This window comes from Malaya genurostris, chromosome 2 (genome assembly GCF_030247185.1).
Source record: "Malaya genurostris strain Urasoe2022 chromosome 2, Malgen_1.1, whole genome shotgun sequence".
NCBI lineage: Eukaryota > Metazoa > Arthropoda > Insecta > Diptera > Culicidae > Malaya > Malaya genurostris.
Genome location: NC_080571.1, coordinates 82,434,593 through 82,458,391, shown reverse-complemented (window position 1 = coordinate 82,458,391; position 23,799 = coordinate 82,434,593). Strand labels below are relative to the sequence as shown.

The following is a 23,799-nucleotide window of genomic DNA, read 5'->3' as shown; positions in this document are numbered from 1 at the left end:
TGATTTCACTCTACGGGACACACATTGTCGTTTCTAAAATATTTTGCGATCCAGCGATTTTCAACGAACACGCGAAGCCATTTCAATAGCAGTTTGATATATTGTTGTGAAATTTCGCACAAGGAAACATTACACTCTAAAACTGTTTTACCGCAAAAACACCTGCAATGAAACGTTCCACACAAAAGTAGCATTTTTTCGAGTACAGTCTTTATTACTTAGATTAGAATCGTTTTCATCCGATGCGATGGTGTGTCGAAATCTTAACACCCCGTGCGTCATTCAACATTCACTAAAGTTTATCTGCGAGAAGTTCTTTGAAAGTTGAAAGACCTCGATTAATCGAACATTCAAGCAAAGTTGTACTGCTAAAAACTGACGCCTTCACCTATTAAAAGTGCGTTACTCAGTTTGCGAAATGCAACCCATAAGATCCTACTGTAATTTGAACGACACTAGCGAATGGTGATGAGCGTGGGAAGTTGCTTCGTGGTGATCTGGCTTCAAACCAATCAACTAGCCGTGGTCAACGTTTTACTCAATGAATGGTTTGGATAGCGATTTTGAATATTTTTCAATCTTTCATTTTCGAACTTATCATTCTTAAGACTGCGATTTTGAAGTAGTTCCAGTAAAAAAAACTCTCGAAGACAGGCCCATTTCCAGAGCAGCATTCTAGGTTCTTCTACTCCGGTGGCGCTTCCTTTTTACATACATGCATACAGATGTAGTAAGGTATGTCACAAGCGCGACGGTCGCAGAAAATTTCGCAAACAAATATTACCTCATCGCCATGTACGTCGGGACCTGCTCACTCTGTTTGGTCAGCAAACGACGAACCACCGCCAGCAACAAACGGCAGCAGTGAAATGGTCACAACGCGGCAACGGCCTCTAAAACACACACACGGCTCCTTCGTTTTTGTGCTGTTTTGTTCCAATTTGACCGATAAAAGTTGTATTTCAAAGCATGCTCTGATGGGTCGAAAAAAGGCGTAAACTGCCGATCGAATTTAGTGAAAACCCTGCAGTAAGTCTATGACAGTTGAACAGATTCCCCCGTTCAATGTTGGGTCATTTGAATTTGGAACAAAACAACACACGAATGGCTGGTTGAATGATGATAAATCTGGGCTACGGATGGGATTTCGACCGGGTCTTTGTTGAGATTCGCAGACGCACAAACGGGCGTAAAATTTCGCGGTGGGGCAACAGTTGTCCCACGTCGATGAATGAATTCAGGTTTTTCGACTGGAGAAATGCCACGCAAGGTGGAAGATTGGGTGAGGGAATGAATAGTTTTTTTAATGGTAATATTTTTTTTCGGTTTTGTGTCGTACAAAATAACGTTTTCGTGGGGTTTTGTTTGCTATTCAGTCTAGTCGCGATTCTCGTAATGATAGGTCGGTAAAATTCGTTGATCGACGCGAAATCCGAGCGTTGCAGAATTTAATAGTATAAAATTAACATGAATCTTGTGTGAATAGTTCTAAGTCTTCTAAGTGCAATGGATGAAACAAAGTTGGTAGGTGGTGAATTTATCTGTTGTCGAAAGAAACTCTATTTCTTTCACATCACTGTTAGTTAGTACAGGATCAATACATATTCGGAATAACAAAATTTGGACTCATCAACAGTGCGAAAACTATGTTTTGTGATAATTAAAATAAAGAAATTTCAGTTGATTGCATTATCTACAGATTTCGTTTGATATTCAGGAACAATTTACAAAATCAAATCAGCTGAGTCCTCTTATGTCGTCTACGTTACGTTGCTATGAGACGAAAGGTTTGACACACTAATTGCATAATGTTTTCTGTTGTTTTTCCAATAAGAGCAGCTCAGGAAAGTAGAAGATTGTCCTCTTGTTCATTGTTCACGAAGAAGATTAAAGGATGATTAAATTATTAAAGTTTTTTTTGGTGCCTCACCTGCTCAACGGAAGAACGATGACCCACTAAATTCTACCGCTGTTTTATCGAGAAATTGATTGTAGTATTTTTTGTAGTATTTTTGGAAACTCATGGTGCGCTATGAATTATTTTGCGAAAAGTTATAGTAATTCAATTAATATTCTTGCTAGGCAAGTTTTCAAAGTCCTGCGCAAGAAGTTTGAAAATTGATCAATCAATTGTCTACTTTTCCTACTCTATGGAGAACTCAGTGAATTTCGTTCGGTTGCCCTTTCGTTTCCAGGATTGATTTTCCTAGTTTTACACTCTTTGACATTACGTTCGTTGTATCGTTTATCGTTTATCGTTTATCGTTCATCGTTTATCGTTTATCGTTTATCGTTTATCGTTTATCGTTTATCGTTTATCGTTTATCGTTTATCGTTTATCGTTTATCGTTTATCGTTTATCGTTTATCGTTTATCGTTTATCGTTTATCGTTTATCGTTTATCGTTTATCGTTTATCGTTTATCGTTTATCGTTTATCGTTCATCGTTTATCGTTTATCGTTTATCGTTTATCGTTTATCGTTTATCGTTTATCGTTTATCGTTTATCGTTTATCGTTTATCGTTTATCGTTTATCGTTTATCGTTTATCGTTTATCGTTTATCGTTTATCGTTTATCGTTTATCGTTTATCGTTTATCGTTTATCGTTTATCGTTTATCGTTTATCGTTTATCGTTTATCGTTTATCGTTTATCGTTTATCGTTTATCGTTTATCGTTTATCGTTTATCGTTTATCGTTTATCGTTTATCGTTTATCGTTTATCGTTTATCGTTTATCGTTTATCGTTTATCGTTTATCGTTTATCGTTTATCGTTTATCGTTTATCGTTTATCGTTTATCGTTTATCGTTTATCGTTTATCGTTTATCGTTTATCGTTTATCGTTTATCGTTTATCGTTTATCGTTTATCGTTTATCGTTTATCGTTTATCGTTTATCGTTTATCGTTTATCGTTTATCGTTTATCGTTTATCGTTTATCGTTTATCGTTTATCGTTTATCGTTTATCGTTTATCGTTTATCGTTTATCGTTTATCGTTTATCGTTTATCGTTTATCGTTTATCGTTTATCGTTTATCGTTTATCGTTTATCGTTTATCGTTTATCGTTTATCGTTTATCGTTTATCGTTTATCGTTTATCGTTTATCGTTTATCGTTTATCGTTTATCGTTTATCGTTTATCGTTTATCGTTTATCGTTTATCGTTTATCGTTTATCGTTTATCGTTTATCGTTTATCGTTTATCGTTTATCGTTTATCGTTTATCGTTTATCGTTTATCGTTTATCGTTTATCGTTTATCGTTTATCGTTTATCGTTTATCGTTTATCGTTTATCGTTTATCGTTTATCGTTTATCGTTTATCGTTTATCGTTTATCGTTTATCGTTTATCGTTTATCGTTTATCGTTTATCGTTTATCGTTTATCGTTTATCGTTTATCGTTTATCGTTTATCGTTTATCGTTTATCGTTTATCGTTTATCGTTTATCGTTTATCGTTTATCGTTTATCGTTTATCGTTTATCGTTTATCGTTTATCGTTTATCGTTTATCGTTTATCGTTTATCGTTTATCGTTTATCGTTTATCGTTTATCGTTTATCGTTTATCGTTTATCGTTTATCGTTTATCGTTTATCGTTTATCGTTTATCGTTTATCGTTTATCGTTTATCGTTTATCGTTTATCGTTTATCGTTTATCGTTTATCGTTTATCGTTTATCGTTTATCGTTTATCGTTTATCGTTTATCGTTTATCGTTTATCGTTTATCGTTTATCGTTTATCGTTTATCGTTTATCGTTTATCGTTTATCGTTTATCGTTTATCGTTTATCGTTTATCGTTTATCGTTTATCGTTTATCGTTTATCGTTTATCGTTTATCGTTTATCGTTTATCGTTTATCGTTTATCGTTTATCGTTTATCGTTTATCGTTTATCGTTTATCGTTTATCGTTTATCGTTTATCGTTTATCGTTTATCGTTTATCGTTTATCGTTTATCGTTTATCGTTTATCGTTTATCGTTTATCGTTTATCGTTTATCGTTTATCGTTTATCGTTTATCGTTTATCGTTTATCGTTTATCGTTTATCGTTTATCGTTTATCGTTTATCGTTTATCGTTTATCGTTTATCGTTTATCTTTTATCGTTTATCGTTTATCGTTTATCGTTTATCGTTTATCGTTTATCGTTTATCGTTTATCGTTTATCGTTTATCGTTTATCGTTTATCGTTTATCGTTTATCGTTTATCGTTTATCGTTTATCGTTTATCGTTTATCGTTTATCGTTTATCGTTTATCGTTTACTACACTCATTGCTGATGGAAACAGATAATGCGATAGAGATTTGTGTATATTACAATGTGGTCTGTAACAGCGATTGTGTACATGTCAAACTTCAATTGATACGTTTAAACCGAGCATTGAACGTGTTTGCAATACCCTAATGCGAGATTAGTTCTTGTATCATAACCACGAAAGCATAAAGCTTAAACGCAGAAAAACAACAACTAGTTCTTTTGTGGACATATTTGCTGTTGGACGTTCGCAGTGTCAGTTTCGCGTCAAGCAAGAGCGATTGCGTCTCATCCAGCAGCTGGTCGTTTGCATTGGAGAAAAAGAAAACGTAAAGTGGACAGCGATGAGAAGCAAAATCAGCCGTTCTAATGGTTTTAAATGTTATCTAGAGAAATAATAAGATTACATTTTTGCAAATCGCAGGGAAAAATCATCAGTTTAGTGCAAATCTAGAATAATTTGGACAGCTTTGTGCACTTTTCGCAGTGAGAAATTCGCATCAAACAAGTGCAAATAAAACCAGCATTCAGCTGCTTCACATTCGAGAAAGCCTTCTAAAAGCCTGAAATGAATCCCGCAATTACACCATTCAGATGCTGGTCGTTTGCGTGCGAGTAACAGAAAAAATACATTTAATCGGCCCGAAAAATGAAAAATGATAATCCGAAATGAAGTAGTCAATCTCAAAATTTTATATGTTGTAATTTTTGTAGCCGCTTTTTTGGAAAAAAGCACGTAAAAAGAAAACCCTTCACAAAAATTACTTTAGTATTGTATTGATCCGCACTGTGTGCAGTTCTGCTGCAAGACGGACGGAAAAAGCGAAACTTTCTGCGCCAGGAAAAAAACGAACGATTTTGATCTTTTGATCTACTATGTTCATCATTCGCTCCGTTCGCATTGCGGCTTTCGCTTCAAACAAGTGCGAACGATTCATCAAATTATGAACACAACGGAGAGAATACATATACAAATCGACAACTTTAAAGGCCATAAATGGTAGCGTTACTATCCGCAATTACGGTCGAATCATTTAATTCCTAACCATTTTCAGTGTTTCCACATAGAATCCAGTGAAAAGTTGATTGGATTTCCTCATATACATGAATTTGATTTTATAAAATCGATTTTCAATCAGAAGAAGTGACGTCACTAATCCATACAAAGTCCAACTTGATGGGTGCCACGACTCGGTTCGGAAAGTTAGCACTATAGGGAAGGGCACGCAAATGGAAATTACCATGTTTGTAGTCGAAAAACGTTGATTCGGAGACGTCGTTGAAAACTACAGACGAACAATCACGAATAACAATGTGAAGTGGGGGATGATGTTGGCAGGATTTAACGAGCGGGGAGGGGCTTGTATATGGGCCCAGTATATTAGCTGCGATACTCTGATCCTATTCACTGGTGTCATTCCATTTAATAATCTAGACAACCTTATTCTATCTACCTTTCGGCCTATGTCGAGAATGCTTTACTAGTTCTTTAATTATGTGTAAACCTTTTAACCCATACATCATCGCCGGAGAAACCACTGTCATATACACTGAAGTCTTTTTTTTTTGCGAATTTACGTACCGCATAAAAAAACCGCATAAAAAAAACCGCACAACTCTAAAAATTCGCATAAAAACCGCATAACTCTGAAAATTCACATAAAAAAAGTCGCGTAAAATAACCGCATAAAAAAAGACCTTAGTATATATTAATTTCGAAACTTCTCTTGAACTTACGCTTAAATTTATACTCTTTGTTGTTTGTCTACACCTTATTCTTGCTTTTGCTTGCATTTAATTGTAGCTTGACTTTTTCTAATTCTTCTTTTGATATTTTCATAATGTCTTCAAATTCCTTCTATGACTTCGTAATGATTAAAATATCATCTGCGAAAGCTGAGCAAATTGGCCACTTTTGCTATTAATTTCAAGGAGAAATTTAGAGAAGGGTATTTAAGCTTTACGTTTTCCAAAACTTTCCGCATAATTTACGTGAAAATGTATGGTGCAATATAGCTTGCTTCATTTATAATTGGAACAAACTTTCGCTCATATTGTGGCGCTCCTGGAGGACGGATTGGGAAGTTCTTGGCGCCAACGTGTAGGGAATTTTGTCAGCTTCACGTATGATTTTTGACATTCCGCAATTCGACTGTACTTTGTGAACAATCAACGTGGAAGCCGAAAGAAGGGAAAAAATTGTGCACAGTTGTTTGGAAAATCCATTGTGGTCTGCATCTAGGCTAGCTAAACAGCTGAAATTGCCCAGAAATACAGTATGGCGCGTCATCAAACGGTATAAGGAAACACTGACGACGATTCGGAAGCCTCAAGCCAATCGTCGGAGTGGAACTGTCGACCGGAAATTGCGTGGTAAGATTTTGAAGACGATTAAGAGGAATCCTAATCTGTTGGACCGTGATTTGGCCAGAAAATTCGGTGCTGTCCATAGTACCGTGAGGAGAACTCGACTCCGGAAAGGAATCAAGTCGTATCGTGCTAGCAAACAGCCAAATCGGGTCATAAAACAGAATAGTGTGGACAAAATTCGTGCTCGGAAACTATTTGACCATGTACTGACCAAGTTCGACGGGTGTTTTCTGATGGACGATGAAACCTATGTCAAGGCTGACTTCGGACAAATCCCAGGTCAAAAATTTTACTTGGAAACGGCTCGGGGGGATGTTTCAGCCAAATTTAAATTTGTTTTTGCCGACAAATTTGCAAGAAAATTTATGATTTGGCAGGGCATTTGCAGCTGTGGCAAAAAAAACGAAAGTTTACGTTACAAATAAGACAATGACATCGGAACTATACCAAAAAGAGTGTCTTCAAAAACGAATTTTGCCGTTCATTCAATCCCACGACCATCCCGTAATGTTTTGGCCAGATTTGGCAAGCTGTCATTACAGCAAAGTCGTTCAAGAATGGTATGCAGAGAAAGGCGTCCAGTTTGTTCCGAAAAACCTTAACCCACCCAACTGCCCCCAGTTCCGCCCTATTGAGAAATATTGGGCAATCATGAAGAGGAGACTCAAGGCAAAGGGAAAGGTTGTCAAAGACATCAATCAGATGACGACCTGGTGGAATAAGATAGCTAAAACGATGGACGAAGAAGGTGTGCGCTGCTTAATGAGCCGTGTAACAGGAAAAATTCGAGAATTCTATTGAAACCGTGACAAATAATTTTATCCGTATTTTTTCTTAAAAGCTTGAAGAAAATGCTACATTCGTATTAAAAAAATTTTTGGATTCAATCATAAATAACTGAAATATAGGCAATTGTCTTCGTTCCAATTCTGAAGCAAGCTTTAGGGCAACCTTGCTTAATTCATTTTCGTTTGACATATCTTTCTGTTTCTATTCCTTCACAAAGAATACTTGTAATTTCATTATCACACAGAAAGACCGAAATCAGCATTTTTGCGAGAAAATTAGTTGTTTTTCTGACTTTTGTTAGTTATTTTTTGAGACAACTATATTACTTTTGCTAATTTAGATTTTTTAATTCTCATTTCCTTAATAATAATAAAATATTTGTTGAAATGGCTATTATTTTAGTTGAATTCACCAATTAAACGTGCTGTCATTTCTTAGCTAAGGCACACTTCATTTCCTTTCAACTAATTCCTTTTTTAATTGAATTAGAGAAATAAAACCTTGTTTTCAACCAACATAAATGGTTGAATTGGCATCTGCAGCTGTATCCTTTGGCACTCTGTTTTTAAGTATGGGCATTTACATTGCTTCTTTCCATTGATCCGGCATTATAGTTGTTTCCCAAGCTTTTTTTCATTATTCATCCATAGCTCTTCTTTTAATTCATCGTTCGCGTAACGACCAAAGTTAGCTCTGCGCCTAATTCGTATTACTGTTTTTGAATTAGTTGATTTTAACAACAAAATTTCCAAAATAACTATGAAATTAGTTAAAATTGAAAATTTACTTTGCTGAAAAAACTCGTATTTTTAGAGAATGTGTTTAGTTGGCGAATATCCTGGACACAAACCAGCAATATTTCAACCCAACACGATATTCTCATTGACAACTAATTTTGTTATTAAAATCAGAAAATCGGAAATAGCTATCACCATCATTGCTGAGGGACAGCACAAAGAAAACAAAAATGAAATTGGTCTTATTAACAAGTTTATTAGCCAATAACTCATGAGAAGTGTCAAAGAAAAACAATCCATTAAAAAGCTAAAAAGGATAGTCTTGTTGAAACTGCTTGCAAATTGTTTTGGTGTTTTTCGCATGTGTTACGATATACCCATATTTAAATTTCTAAACCGATATGTAAAAATGACGTAAACTCTTAGTGGAAAATGTATTTATTCAGAATTTGTGTGCATTTGAAGCGATTGTGCGTAATTATTTGTGTATGTCAAATGATGTTTTTTGTATCTTCCAGCCTTCCGGGCTACGCCGTCTGGTCTGCTACTTGTATTCGGTTTTTGTTTTCCGAGTGCTCAAAGTTTTTAGTGAGAGAGTAACCGAAATCGAATGAAGAAAACAGCGATTTAGAAGAAAAATTTTCAAAAAGAAGTATATGTTCCATCTATGTCGTTTTCTCCAATACACGATGTTGTATACTTGGCAATATAGAAAAGACAACCGCGACTGAAAAATTCTTTTCGGCAATAGTGTGCCATCTAGTGGCTAGTAGTCATTACGGTGGTAACATATCTTCGGTGACAGTGCGCCATATAGCTGCAAATTGCAGAAGCCAATTCAACCATTTATGTTGGTTGAAAACAATGTTTTAATTTTCTAATTCAACTAAAAAATTAGTTGAAAGGAAATGAAGTGTGCCTTAGCTAAGAAATTACAGCACGTTTAATTGGTGAATTCAACTAAAAAAATAGCCATTTCAATAAATATATTATTATTATTAAGAGAATGAGAATTAAAAAAACTAAATTAGCAAAAGTAAAATATTTTTAGTTGTTTCAAAAAATAACTAAAAAAAATCAAAAAATCAACTAATTTTTTCGGCAAAATGCTGATTTCGGTCTTTCCGTGACATATTTCATATATTCATTTTTAGTTCTTTTCCTGAGGATTTTTCCAGTAGTCAATTGTTTAACAATAGTTTTTATTGTTTGTTTTGTTGGTCTTTCCTGTTTACCATCTTCTGATACTATTAATCTTGGTCCTGCATCGGGATTACATTACATCTTTCCATCTTATCAGGCGAAATTTTGGAAATCATAAAGAATTACGCTAAAATAATTGCAAGAAAAGTTAACATAGTTAACATCGATCATTTGAAAAGTTGACTGAGAAATGTCTTAGGCTAAAAAATCTCATAGTCCCATAGATTGCAGGTAAATTCCAACATGCTTTCATAGGGTAAAGTGTGTTTAACATTGCACACCGTCATTTACCGGCTAAACCGGTTTCCAGTTGCTGGTTCCGGAGATACGAAATTCACTCAATTTTCTCAGAGATGGTTTGATCGATTTTCATAACCTTAGGCTCAAAAGAAAGGCCCGATAGTCCCATAAGTTGCTGTTGAATTTCATTCCGGTTCCGGAAATATAAGGTGAAATGTGTTTAAAATTTCAATCCATCATTGTGCGACGATGCAAAATAAAGAAGAATTATTATTAACTTGACAGAACTGTTTATAAATTGAAAACGTTATGTTAGTTTATATCCAAAGAAAGTCTCTAATTTTATTCAAATTTAAATTTTTTTTATCTTGACAGAACTTTCTAGTTGGATTTTTTAAAATATTAGTAATATGAGAAAGGCATAATTACACCACTAAATGGATTAAATAAGGTTTTTGACATTGAGTCAGTCAACGAAACTAATGTAACATTTTTAATGGATCCTAATAACCACGATCATCCTTTTTTATTGCAGGTGAATATCATCCTACTAAGTTTGTTATGTAAAAATTCCCTGGCAGTTCCATTCACGTTTCCCGGTAGCTCCAGCTCCGAAAACAATCGAAGTCGAGAGGCAACCTCAAGACAAAGCGAATTCGAAGGGCGCAGTATTAGCAGTGGCCACAATCAGCAAAGATTCTCCGAGTACAGTCGGTACAACGTTTACGAGCATGAATACGATGACTTTCGAAGATCCACAACCACCGTCGGTCCGTTTCTTACGACAACCAGACCACCGTACAATCGGCAACCGAACGCGTATTTCAATCGGTTGCCACCGCCGAAAAACGACGAACCGATCGAGGCGGAAGCAGAAGATGATTACAGTGATGAAAACGTGCTGGATGTGCCGGATCCTGTGACGTCCAAACCGGTCATTGCAGCTGCTGCAGATTACGGCAGTTCCGGTTACGGCAGCAGACCGAGCTCCTTCAATAATCTGTTCTTCAGTTCGAACGATAAATTCTTCGGATTAGGAAATCTTTTCGGAGAAGATCGTCGTAAACAAAAATTCAAGTTCAAACGACGGAAACCTGGCCAGCCATGCATTCCGTATGATCTCTTCAACAAGTTCAAGTTCGGTAGGGATGCGAACGGGAATCGAATCGATCCGAAAACGTTCGTACCTCCCTTGAACCTTGTGCTGGCCGACGTCAACTACTATTCGCCGTCGAACAATTACAATGGCCATGGCGGATCTTACGATACGGGGGTCGGCGGTGGTGGCGGTGGCGGAGGTGGTGCTGTCTTTAATAATCATTTCTACGATGCCGTTGGTGGTTACCCGTGTACGGGCACGAATTACGGAAATAAACCGAACAGACCACATAAACCGCACGGTGGACCGCTCGGATTTTTCGGCCAGGGTGGACTCTTCGATTGGGTTTCATCGGCTGACGCAGTTCAGAGCGATACTGGGGAAGGGGTAGGTGGAGCCGGCGGTGGCGGTGGATCTTCCAACCGTCCGACGGTTGTGTTCAATCTGAACGATGCCATTGACACCGTGGTGAGTTGTGATGGGAAGAAGATTCAAGAATGCGCAGTTTAATCATCTCTCTTTTCAAGGCCACCAATTGGAAACCGGGAGAAAGTTTCCAGAACATGATGAAGGTGATTGCCGAGTTCATCACATCGGTTGCCGGAGGAGTTCCTGTGGCTGCCGGAGAAGTCGTCGGGGATACCGTTGACACGGTGCGGAAGGTTAACAGTGAATTTGTTAGTTTGTTTACGTGAATAAATTAAATTTTGATTAATTGTGCGGTTCTACGAGTTTTTGATTCTTTAATCAGTCAGTCCAAATTGGATCGCGCATTTATTCTAGTTGGTAACGTAGTTCAATCACTGTTAAAAATCACCGAAGAATTCCAACAATCAATTCTGCTTCGCCTTTTATACCTGCCTAACATCAGAATGCGCCAGTTCCATTCCTCCTCACGTAACAATGTTACGATGCATTTCGTGCCGGTACGATAAATCTCGGAATCACACACCTGAACAGTTAGTCTATGGCGAATGTCATTGTTTGGGGCTTGTTTCACGCTAAACGCGTATGTTTACTTTTCGGTAGCTGCTCGAACCCCAAACAAACGTGGTTTACGCTTTCCAATCGCAATCGACGCCGTCTATTGCGGATGCGACACACCGCCAGACATGCCCGGAGTTCCTCGGAATGAACTGCTGACCTAGACGGGTTAGCGTTCAATTAACAAAAATAACAACAACAACAACAACAACATCAACGAAAACAACAAAACATGGTTTGTATTACTGGTCGAAGGTTACCAAGTGACACTGCTTTCCCGTAACGATTCTCCCGCTTTCACTTTAATTTCCAGATACTGTCCATGCTGGTGTTCGGTGGGGCGTCACTGCTGCTGGCGAACGGAAGTAAGGTGTCCTGGCCAGCGCTGGAGATCAAATCGAACGATTTCTTCGAACCGTTGATGAGTTCGTTTTCCAAGTATCCATTCCATGACATCTACGAAACTCCACCGTCACCAGAAATGCTTCTGCCGCACAATCGCAGTCCGGCACCGAAAACTTTTCGCGAATGGTCGAAATCGCTAGCGCTGGACAAAATCGAGGACACTGCAGAGGGCCGTGCCCGGTTGTGCGAGTTCCTATCACTGTTTCCGATCGGACGAGACGAGAAGTTCCCCGGCCGAAGAAGATTCTTGCCGCTTAAATTGCGCCGGTTGCTGAAGTATTGCAGAAGTAATTGAGATGTGACTGACAGCAGCGCCAAGATGATGTGTTCTAGCCGTGAGATGTAGAGGCGCTGCCGAACAAACGCGAATGGAAGAAAAATAAACTCGTGAGCTTTCTTGTATACGTTGAGTGCGATGTTGCGTAGAAGTTGTATTGAAAGGTTTGTAACCAAGTTTAGGATAAACTGAAAGTAAATAATTTCATTATAAAAATACACCAAAATATCTTTCTAAACGGGGTTTCTTGTTGAATGCCAATTGTTGATGTGGGGATTCTACAAAACTAATAAATATGTTAAGCAAATGAGTTGGCTGAAATTTATGTTTTTCGAGTATCGATTTATATACAGGGTGATTTTTTAAGAGCTTGAGAACTTTTTTAAACAATAAAACGCATAAAATTTGCAAAATCTCATCGGTTCTTTATTTTAAACGTTAGATTGGTACATGACATTTACTTTTTGAAGATAATTTCATTTAAATGTTGACCGCGGCTGCGTCTTAGGTGGTCCATTCGGAAAGTCCAATTTTGGGCAACTTTTTCGAGCATTTCGGCCGGAATAGCCCGAATTTCTTCGGAAATGTTGTCTTCCAAAGCTGGAATAGTTACTGGCTTATTTCTGTAGACTTTAGACTTGACGTAGCCCCACAAAAAATAGTCTAAAGGCGTCAAATCGCATGATCTTGGTGGCCAACTTACCGGTCCATTTCTTGAGATGAATTGTTCTCCGAAGTTTTCCCTCAAAATGGCCATAGAATCGCGAGCTGTGTGGCATGTAGCGCCATCTTGTTGAAACCACATGTCAACCAAGTTCAGTTCTTCCATTTTTGGCAACAAAAAGTTTGTTAGCATCGAACGATAGCGATCGCCATTCACTGTAACGTTGCGTCCAACAGCATCTTTGAAAAAATACGGTCCAATGATTCCACCAGCGTACAAACCACACCAAACAGTGCATTTTTCGGGATGCATGGGCAGTTCTTGAACGGCTTCTGGTTGCTCTTCACTCCAAATGCGGCAATTTTGCTTATTTACGTAGCCATTCAACCAGAAATGAGCCTCATCGCTGAACAAAATTTGTCGATAAAAAAGCGGATTTTCTGCCAACTTTTCTAGGGCCCATTCACTGATTTGCAAGCGTTGCTCGTTAGTAAGTCTATTCATGATGAAATGTCAGAGCATACTGAGCAAATAATAATGCATGAAAATCATAACCTCAAAAAATCTGAGCAAATACTAATGCATGAAAATCCTAACCTCAAAAAAATCACCTTTTATTATGAAGTGATGCAGTTTAGTACAAGAATATTTGTGAGGTCGGTTTGCAGTGATGTCAAATTAAAATTATTTACACCTAAATTAACTTGGAAATCAATTCGCTTACACATTTAGATCGATTTACATGACATATAAATCAAAAGTTTTAAGAAAAAACAAATACTTGAACCGAAAATTTGATAGAAATCCATCATCGATGTAAAACCGAGTTGAAATACATTCTTCAATCAAGAAAACAGTGACTTAAATTTAAACCTAATGTCGTTTTCGCTTGAGAAAACTGAAACTGACCAAGGGTGGTTTCATCAAGCAAATACTTTTCACGAAACTGTGTTGGATTCGCTCTTTGCAATGGGAATTTGATATCAAAACCAGGTTTGAAATCGACTCGATTTTCAGTTCAGCAACGTTGAAACTAGGTTCGAAACTAGCTTCAAACAAACGGTTTGACAGCAGTTCGGGTGGAAACTAAGTTGGATGTGGCATCAATCGGAAACGGTATAAATAACTTCGAAACAATGTTATGTCCAATTGAGTTGTTTTTTTCGTTCAAGCTTTTGTGTTTTTTTTTCATAGCTCAATAACTACACATTTTTATGTAAAGAAAATGTATAAATATTAAGCAGTTATGGTTCGAATGTATTTTGCCTTTCTTATACGGACCACAGGACCTTTCAATTGAACCTAAGTTTATGAAAATCGGTCGAGCCATCTATGAGATAAGCTAGAAAATATATTTTCATTTTTTGCACATTTTACCCCATAACTCCGGAGCCGGAAGTCGGATTGAAATAATATTCAGAAATTTTATATGGGACCACAATACCTTTCATTTGAATCTAAGTTTGTGAAAATCGGTTCAGTAATCTCCGAGAAAAGTTAGAGCAAAAAAACGTTACATACACACATACAGACATTTTGCGTACTCAACGAACTGAGTCGAATGGTATATGACACTCGGCCCTCCGGGCCTCGGTTCAAAAGTCGGTTTTCACAGTGATTGCATAACCTTTCTATATGAGAAAGGCAAAAATGTGAGCGTGATAAGTGGAAAATCTTCAATTTGATGAGTTGGAAAAAACAGATATAAATCCCATGAAACTGACCGATAAATTCTACCGGCTTTCAGAACTTGTTAGTTTGTGAGTATATAAACTTGATTCGGCAGTATTGGTGCCCCATTTCCTTTTCCGGAAGCACCGGATGTGGTGAAAAACTTCAAAAGTAGGACTTAGATTTTTTAGCGATACTTGAACCAATTTTCACAAATCTGGATTTAAATTAAAGGTTTGAAACAATCCCTACTGTGAAATTTCATCCAAATCCGACTACCCGTTTCCGCAATTACAAGGCGATGAGTGTCAAAGCTCTCAAAACCATATCGGAAAGACCGAAATCAGCATTTTGGTGATCAAACTAGTTGATTTTCTGATTTTAGTTAGTTATTTTTTGAGACAACTAAAAAAATTTTACTTTTGCTAATTTAGATTTTCTAATTCTAATTCTCTTAATAATAATAAAATATTTGTTGAAATGGTTGTTTTTTTAGTTGAATTCACCAATGAAACGTGCTGTCATTTCTTAGCTAAGGCACACTTCATTTCTATTCAACTAATTTTTCAGTTGAATTAGAGAAATAAAACGTTGTTTTCAACCAATATGAATGGTTGAATTGGCTTCTGCAATTTGCAGCTATATGGCGCTCTGTCACCGAAAAAACGTAAACACCGTAATGACTACTAGCCACTAGATGGCACACTACTACCGAAAAAAATTTCAGTCGCGGTTGTCTTTTCTATATTGGCAGGTATAAAAACGATGTTGTATTGGAGGAAAAGACATAAACGAAATATACACTTCTTTTTGAAAATTTTTCTTCTAAATCGCTGCTTTCTTCGCGAAATCGACTCTCTCACTGAAAACTTTGAGCACTCGGAAAACAAAAACCGAATAGAAGTGATACACCGGACGGCGTAGCCCGGAAGTTTGGAAGATACAAAAAACATCATTTGACATATACAGTTAGAGTGCAACACTCGAAACTCACTTCACTGTTCCGCGTAAAAACATTATTACCCACAATCGCTTCAAATGCGCACAAATTCTGAATAAATACACTTTCCACTAAGAGTTTACGTCATTTCTACAAATCGGTTTAGCAATTTATATAAGGATATATCGTAACACATGCGAAAAACATCTAAACAATTTGCAAGCAGTTTCAATAAGACTGTCCTGTTTAGCTTTTTAATGGATTGTTTTGCTTTGACACTTCTCATGAGTTTTTGGCTAATAAAGTTGTTAATAAAACCCATTTCATTTTTGTTTTATTTGTGCTGTCCTACAGTAATGATGGTGATAAATAAATAGAAACAAATTTTCTGATTTTAATAACAAAATTAGTTGTCAAAAAGAATTTACCCTGGGCTTTGGATGATGAGCTACAGGGTGCGTACCCCCGCTTGGCGGATGGGGGTGGGAGTCAATTTACACTTCGCGTATTGACAAAGTCGGCCCATACCGAGATCGATCGTTCGCTTATAAATGTAAAAAAAATGAAAATTATTATGTTGTCTGGATCGATCACGGAGTGGACAGGACTAATAGTGCTTGAAATTGACAATAGGTCATTAGGTGGTTTCGAGCATTCTTATGCCTGTATTTGGTCACCAATTTGAATTATCTTGATCCAGTTAGGATTAATGTTAATATATCATATTCGTCCTGAACTTGGTGAATTTAATTCGAAAAGGAGGACTAGTGTTATCAGGAATAGGAGTAAATTGACATCTTATGAACCGTTTAGGAACTTTCAAACCTTTCCGATCCGGTTCGGTATCGGTAATGTTTACAAATTGCAATGACGGCGAAACTGATTGATCAGGTGTAAATACACTCTCAAATCGGGAAAGGTTTGAATGTACTTAGATTTCTCCAACTTGGACACAGATGTCACCTTCTGACTAAGAATGTGAGATGTGTGTTTCTGGAAGAGAACGGTTCACGTGGACCATTTCATACAGTCACACCTAGTATTTCTTCACGAAATACATGTAGTAGTTTTTGTTTCCTGGATGCGTGCTCAACACTAGAAGGCCCAAAACGTAGTATAGACCTAAATTGATCAAAAGCAGTCAAAATGATTGAAAGAAAGAAAGTCACTGACAGACTAACTAAAAGCTAGTGCAGAGTGCCTGAGTGCTTATAACGTTAAATTAAGAGTTAAATAAAGATCACACAATTCTAAGCAATCCTTCCATTGTTTACATATTGTGACTTTCATGGGCAATCTAGTGTTAAATGCGCACCCTTACATTTTATAATTTAACGAAAGCACTAACATCTGATTTTATTTTATTCTATGTGCATCATGAAAAAATAAATTAAATGAGATTGATGAAGCAGAGGATTATCATCGAGGATTCAAGGCCAGGAAGATGTGAGAAGGAAAACCCCCAGAATGTACCACGATAGTGATGAAGGATGAATATGTTAGGTAACAACCTAACTCTTGGTAAGTAGTGGTGTGATGAAGGAGAAAGGTTAGTGCAACACTATTTTTTTTCTAATCATTTTTATTATTATTATTATTATTATTATTATTATTATGATTATTATTATTGTTTTTATTATTATTATTATTTTGACTTTTATTATAATTATTATAATTATTGACATTATTATTATTATTATTATCATCATGAGAGTTATTTTTATTGCTATTATCTCTCCACTATTGAAACCTCCCGCTTTGTGGAGAGGTGAAATTAAATATGTCCATAAACAAGAGACTTTTAAGATTAAGCTAATGAATTTCAAATCTCTATACATCCAAATTAACGATAACATAATAAAAGGGAAACTATATAATAATTACAAAAATGGAGCACATGAAGTTTGATGGAGGAGTAATGTTAATTAAAAAAATACCTGGAGATGATCACTGTATATTCGCTGCTAATCTTATTGAAATTATTATTGTTATAGTAATTATTATTATTTCTTTATTCTTGATAAATTATCACATTGAGATATTAACAGGTTTCATAGTCAGCATAGTCAAAAAAGCGATGCAATGGGAAAAGGTAATGTAACGTAACATCGACAAAGATAGAAATAATCAGAGCAGATGAGAATGGATAGTGTTAGTAGACCAAACATATCTACATTGATTTAGGAACTTTAAAGTAATAATCGTTTGTACCGCTTCAGACATAAAAGACTATATAGGAAAGCAGGGCCAAGACCGAAGCGGATACAGTGCGAAATTTTGCAAAGCTTCATCGACGAGGACATTTAAGACACAGAAGCAGCGGGTAGGATGACAAAATACCAATACGATACATACGCACGACTCAATGATTGACTGGTTACAGGGTGAAGCACATACTTCCTGCCCAAGTGACAAATTCTCTGGTGAACTTGCAATAGAAGATATTCGTATCTTTCATTGCAAATTGATAACCGTAAAGGAATCTGTCGCTTGGGTTACATGCTGGAGGATTTCCTCCTTCGTTACTAGTGTTCATTTGGGCACCATAGCCTAGTTCGTCTGGTATGGAAAGTGTGGATCGTTGTAACCACCCCCTCGGCCAGAGCAGCCTATAAAGGGAAAAAAAAATTAGTTGTCAAAAAGAATTTCGTGTTGGATTGAAATATTGCTGGTTTGTGTCCAGGATATTAGCCAACTAAACACATTCTCCAAAAATAAGAGTTTTTTTCAGCAAAGTAAATTCTCAATTTTAACTAATTTTATAGTTATTTAGGAAATTTTGTTGTTAAAATCAACTAATTCAGAAACAGTAATACGAATTAGGTGCAGAGCTAATTTCGGTCGTTCCGTGATATAAAATGACAATTCATAGCCGGTATGCACCGGTCAGCAGTTTATATTGAACTGCTAATGCCACCTAACAGTTCACCATAAACCGCTGAGTAGATGCTATTTACATATACACTTATCACACCGAAGTGCTATGACTTTGCTGACATGCCGAAAGAAACGAAACTAAGTGACGACATTCTGGCCGTCAATAGATAGTAGTTATTTAGGGGTTGAAGCCCAATTGAAATGGATTGAATACTAATAATTTCGAAACAATTGTATATCCAATTTAGGATTATTATTGTTGCTAAACCCCGGTTCTAACCTCCAATTTAGATTTTTTGTCGTGAATACGACTTACTTTGCTATGGGGTGCCTTTTCAAAATTTACCCTCTGAGAGAGTGATAAGATTTTGATCGTGAATATCTCTTGCTGTATCTAACGAACCAACATAATTTTTTCTACATGCCATCGGAAATATGATCACAATTTTATGATAAAATTTTCAGTTGTGTGACATAATCTCAAATAGTTCAAAATTTAACTTTTCTGAAATGTTTGGTATAAACGAGTATCAAAGAGGATAATTCATAAGGCGCGTTTGCCTTTCTCGTATTTTGAAAGCTCATAGCTCAGTGATCTGTGGAAGAATTTATATAATCTAACTACCAATAGAATCGAAATTTTTCCACTTAAACGTGTATAGCAAAAGCATTTAAGTATTTCAACAGTACACTATTGAAAAACCTATATCGTTTGACCCATGTCAACACCAGCCAATCAGAACGCGTTCTGACAAAGAGAACAAAATATCTGTGGTGAATATCGTAGTGAGTTCCTCAATTTGGTCCTTCTGAATGCTAGAAACGAATCCCTACAGCATATTGATAGTTTCTTTCAATAAATTATCCAAATACGAAATGAAATAATCGACATTAAAATTCTGTATGCGGCTATTTTTATAGCCTTTAGGACCGCCCATATGAAAAAGCTACTAACGAAATCACGTAAAAGAAAGCTCCTAACAAAAATTGAATATATTTGGATTCTATCGAAGAAAGCTCCTAACAAAAATTGAATATATATCTATTCTATTTCAATGCGAGCAGATGTATTTTATGCCGTTTGTAAAGCTAGTTTCGCTTCCGACAAGAGCGATTACGTCACAGCTGCCAGTCATTTGCATGGATGAAAAAGCAACGATGGAGAGCATTACAAAAAATCAGCAGTTCTAATGGCTCTAAAAGTTTTCTGAAGAACTATTAGGATTTGTTGTTCGCAAATCAAAAGGAAATATCCTCAGTCTAGTGCAAATTTAGAACTGTTAGATTTGATTTTTGCACTTTTCGCTGTGTGAAATTCACAGTAATCTAGATCAAATGAAGCCTTCTTTGTTTTTGCGAAAAATGTGGAAAAGGGGAATGTTTGCATAATTCATACAATTGATCAAATAATTGATATTCGGAAGTGTTAAGGAACCTGTCAGTTGTTTTCGTATTCACGACATCCACTTATGTCTCTGACATTACCCACCCGCCTTTTTTTGTTCAACCTTTTGCAATTCCAGATTTGTAGAAAAAATAATTTCTGTATAATTTTTTTATACTTTCAGTAAAAGAAAATTTTCCAATAAAAAATCTCAATACATTGTCAAACGAAATAAGTTTTTATCGAAGTATTTGTTACGTTCTCTGTATTGTAATTGTTATACTTTTTGTTATAGTTTTATTTGCAGTTCAAAACAAACCCACATAACTTCTCGTCCGTAAAATTTTGAATTGGAACGCAGGTTTATGGCGTTTTTTCATTGAAAAACACTGGTGGAGTGGATTGCTTTTGCAGTGATTTTGCACTTTCGAGCAGAAATGGCAATGAAACGCCATCAGAATGTTGCATTTCTGCTCGAAAGTGCAAAAGCAGAGCAGTGTTTTTCAATGAAAAAACGACATTAGTTAAATTGAACTACTCGACAAAAATTAACCATCGAAATTTCAAATTTTATTTAAAAGTTATTACAATTCGCGAAATGGTTCACAGCCTTAGGGTGCAGCCAGAGTGGGCGCGACTCGCGACGCGAAGCGATGCGATGTGATCATCAAAATTCTGTATTTCGTTCATTTGTTTACAGCAAGATATTAACTTGTACTTCAGAGTAAACACAAGGCGTTGCGTAGTGACAAGCGATTTTCGGTGCGACAAAACAACAACGAAGCAGTGCGTGCTCAGATTTTCATGCGACTAATGAGCGACAAAGGTTTCCTCAATTATTTTTCGTCATGGCGATGATTTGATTGATATCGAAGCTCTCATCGAAGTTTCAACGGTATGCGTTTTGGAATCAACAATCTCGCATCTATGGAACTGGGTTCTTGTGAGCAAGTGTTGGAAAAAAGGTTTCGAAAACATTAGAAATTACTAGAAGTACTGTCATTGAAGGTACATTAAACGAGTTTTGAGAATATTTCGAATTATCTCGATGAAAAAAGTGTATAATTTTTTAAATAAATTTTTAGATGAAAATACTAAGAAAAAATACTTTGAAGAAAGAAAGTGGAAGAGAATTCCGAAAAGTCGCGTCCACTCTGGCTTCACCCTAAGGGATTTCTCTCTTTTGCATTCTTTACACATCAATTCCACAAGAAAAAGACTTACGACTTCTCAAAAATTTGTAACGTTTGGTACTATCGTTCTTCGTATTAGACCCGTATTTTTTTGCATTTTGCCGTTAGGATGACCATTTCTAGGATAAAATTTTTGGAAAATTGCCTTATTTTTCAAACTTCAGAGCTTGGTAACCACTGCATTGATTTTTCCAATTTTGGAATATGTTGTCTAGAAATGTCAATAGTTTCTATTGAAAAATGCGTTATGTGGTTGATAACATCAATCGTATAAGTTTGTAGCGATTTACATGATTAGTAGGTAGAGGGCCTAACATATTTTCGTATTTTTTTTCAAAAATTATTAGTCATGCATTCATCGACTAAATTTGCACTGATTTTTTTTATATGTTATGTCAAGAAGTCATTATTACAAAGAAAAATGAAAACGTGCAGCGCCCTCTATCCACAAACCGTGAAAACCATTAAAAACTTATACAAGCACAAAAATCCAACTTTTTGTAAAACATATCCAAAAATTGATTAAATCGACTTCAAGAGAAGTCGTTCCTTTTGCTCTTGCTCTCAATCGACGTGCTTTCTGTGCATCGCTAGAGCAGTAGTATCGCATAATTATCGAGCTATGTCTTCTGCCGTATTACTGCTTAGAGTCGAGGCGAAAATATTACATCCGATAGGATCACAATTCATTGATTGAATCATTAAATAAATGTCAACTTACTAACAATTTTTTGGTAGATTTGTCGGATGTTTCATGATCTATACTAACAATTGCAACTTGCCACAAAATTTATCACTTAAGGTAAGAATTAACTTCTCAACAAACTTACCCTTGACTCGCATACTTTCGAATTTCGTATGCCAAATATGACACTAACGTTTGCTATTAATAAAATGAACACAAATGACGAAACTACCCATGCAGCATCAATCATGGTAACCCATGAATAAGCAGACAAAATTTGACCGCTTCATCAGTCGAACTCTAACCGTGATGGTAAAAGCAGTGAAGCAACATCGTTCAGAAGTGTACGTGTTATAACAACATGTTCTACGTCGTAGTTTAGATACTGAATCGACAAGAATTCTGTAAGCCCGACAAAGTACAATGGTTTCAAATCAATGAAAAATGATATAGCGTTAGCGCAGAAACAGTGGACCACGACCCCCGTAACTGGATTTGTTATTATCGTAGGTACTAATAAATAACGATTGAATGGGAATGAGCTTAATGAAGACAGTAGTTCCATGTCTATCAGTCATCACAGTAAACCGGTGTTGCTCCAACTATTTCGTTGTCGGCGGTATGCTGAACCAGATCCGCCGCATGACTCGGAGCCGCCACCTGATTCTGTGCCAGATGTTCCTGGCTGAGCAATTGATCCATCACACGGACAAAGTATTTCGTGGCGGCTTGAATGTGGTTTTCCTGTGGGGCTCCGGCACTGCCCACCATTTCTGGTCCGGGCGGGAAGGATTGAAGGTACCGGTTGACCAGTGCACGAACCGATTCCATCAGGGTCGGCGGAGTGAGAATCGGTGCTGGTGCTGGAGCAGGGGCGGCTACTGGTGCTGGTGCAGGAGCTACGGGAGGAGCTGTTGGAGCTACTATCGGAGCGGCCGCTCCGACTTGAGGATTGTTGCTGTTCACAAATTGTTGCAGTTCATTGGCGAAATTCGAAGTTCTTCGTCCATCCCGGACGCGATTCCGGGGACGTTCCCGAGTTCGATTTCGGGTCCACTGACGAGTGCTACGTGCACGTGGACGGTTTCTGGGAACCGGAACGCACATATCGCAAGTACACGGAGGCGAAGAAAATCCTACCGGAGCTGCGACGATAGAAGAAGCTACCGACGACGAGGCTCCTACGACGGGATCCCGATTGGGACGCCTCCGTCGCACCGATGTGGAAGCATTATTGCGAGCATTCAGAATCTCATCTCTCAGCTCATTCACCGGAATGGGTGCGACGGTGGTTGCTGCTGCTGCGACGATTGGTGGGGAAGTTGTTGGATCAATTTGATTACGCAGCTCTTTCACCGCAACACCGAGGGAGCCCACGATTCGGTTTTGCAATCTCTGACGATCCTCTGGCGTCATCCGTAGCCATTCGAGATCGAATAGCGGTTCCTGATCACTAGAGTTTCGACGATTGAAAAGCTGTCGCTTGACAACAAACTTTGGACGGCTTTCCGCAGAAGGAAAAAAAGAGCAACACAAGCCGGTTAGTATGTTTGTACGAAATAATATAGTTTATTTACATATAAATAGTTCTAACGATAAGATACAACGGTAACAAGTGCTAGCATAATTGGTGCAGTAGGCGATGGTGAAGGATGGTTGAACTGCATGGGTCATCGCAAGCCGCGTTCATGACTGGGTTGAAAATCTAGCACTACGATTAGCTCTTTTGACCGGTTATCATGTTTCTCCACGGTTTGAAAAGGTCCCACTTGAACAGAGTTCGCACTACAAAAAAGAAGTGATTTCACGATTATTGAAGTGACAATCAACAACAGGATCGAAATTGCGTACATGGACTTGAGGCGAACGACTCGGCCAGTGTTCCCGACGTACGAGCCGTTCGATCCCGGGGATTGGCAGCTCCTCCCACCAGTTCACTTTTGATCGTTGGCCGCGGAATGCAGGGAACTCCATTTTTGGTGCGCTGTGGAGTTGCGGCTCCAACGATTTCGTTGGGTT

General features: G+C 37.2%; 2 protein-coding genes across 2 annotated transcripts; both read left to right on the top strand.

Moving 5' to 3' along the window:
• The first annotated feature begins 1,387 nt into the window (after positions 1-1,387).
• LOC131432446 (uncharacterized) lies at positions 1,388-11,415 on the top strand. Its single transcript, XM_058598733.1, has 3 exons — positions 1,388-1,524; positions 10,137-11,168; positions 11,228-11,415. The coding sequence occupies exons 1-3, from the start codon at positions 1,507-1,509 to the stop codon at positions 11,393-11,395; spliced, it is 1,218 nt and encodes a 405-aa protein (XP_058454716.1). The 5' UTR covers positions 1,388-1,506; the 3' UTR covers positions 11,396-11,415.
• Positions 11,416-11,555: 140 nt separating this feature from the next.
• LOC131432447 (uncharacterized) lies at positions 11,556-12,671 on the top strand. Its single transcript, XM_058598734.1, has 2 exons — positions 11,556-11,919; positions 11,998-12,671. The coding sequence occupies exons 1-2, from the start codon at positions 11,917-11,919 to the stop codon at positions 12,382-12,384; spliced, it is 390 nt and encodes a 129-aa protein (XP_058454717.1). The 5' UTR covers positions 11,556-11,916; the 3' UTR covers positions 12,385-12,671.
• Positions 12,672-23,799: the final 11,128 nt, after the last annotated feature.

Coding starts and splice junctions, on each gene's coding strand:
- LOC131432446 (XM_058598733.1), top strand. Junction 11,169..11,227: donor ACGATGCCATTGACACCGTG/GTGAGTTGTGAT, acceptor TCTCTTTTCAAG/GCCACCAATTGGAAACCGGG.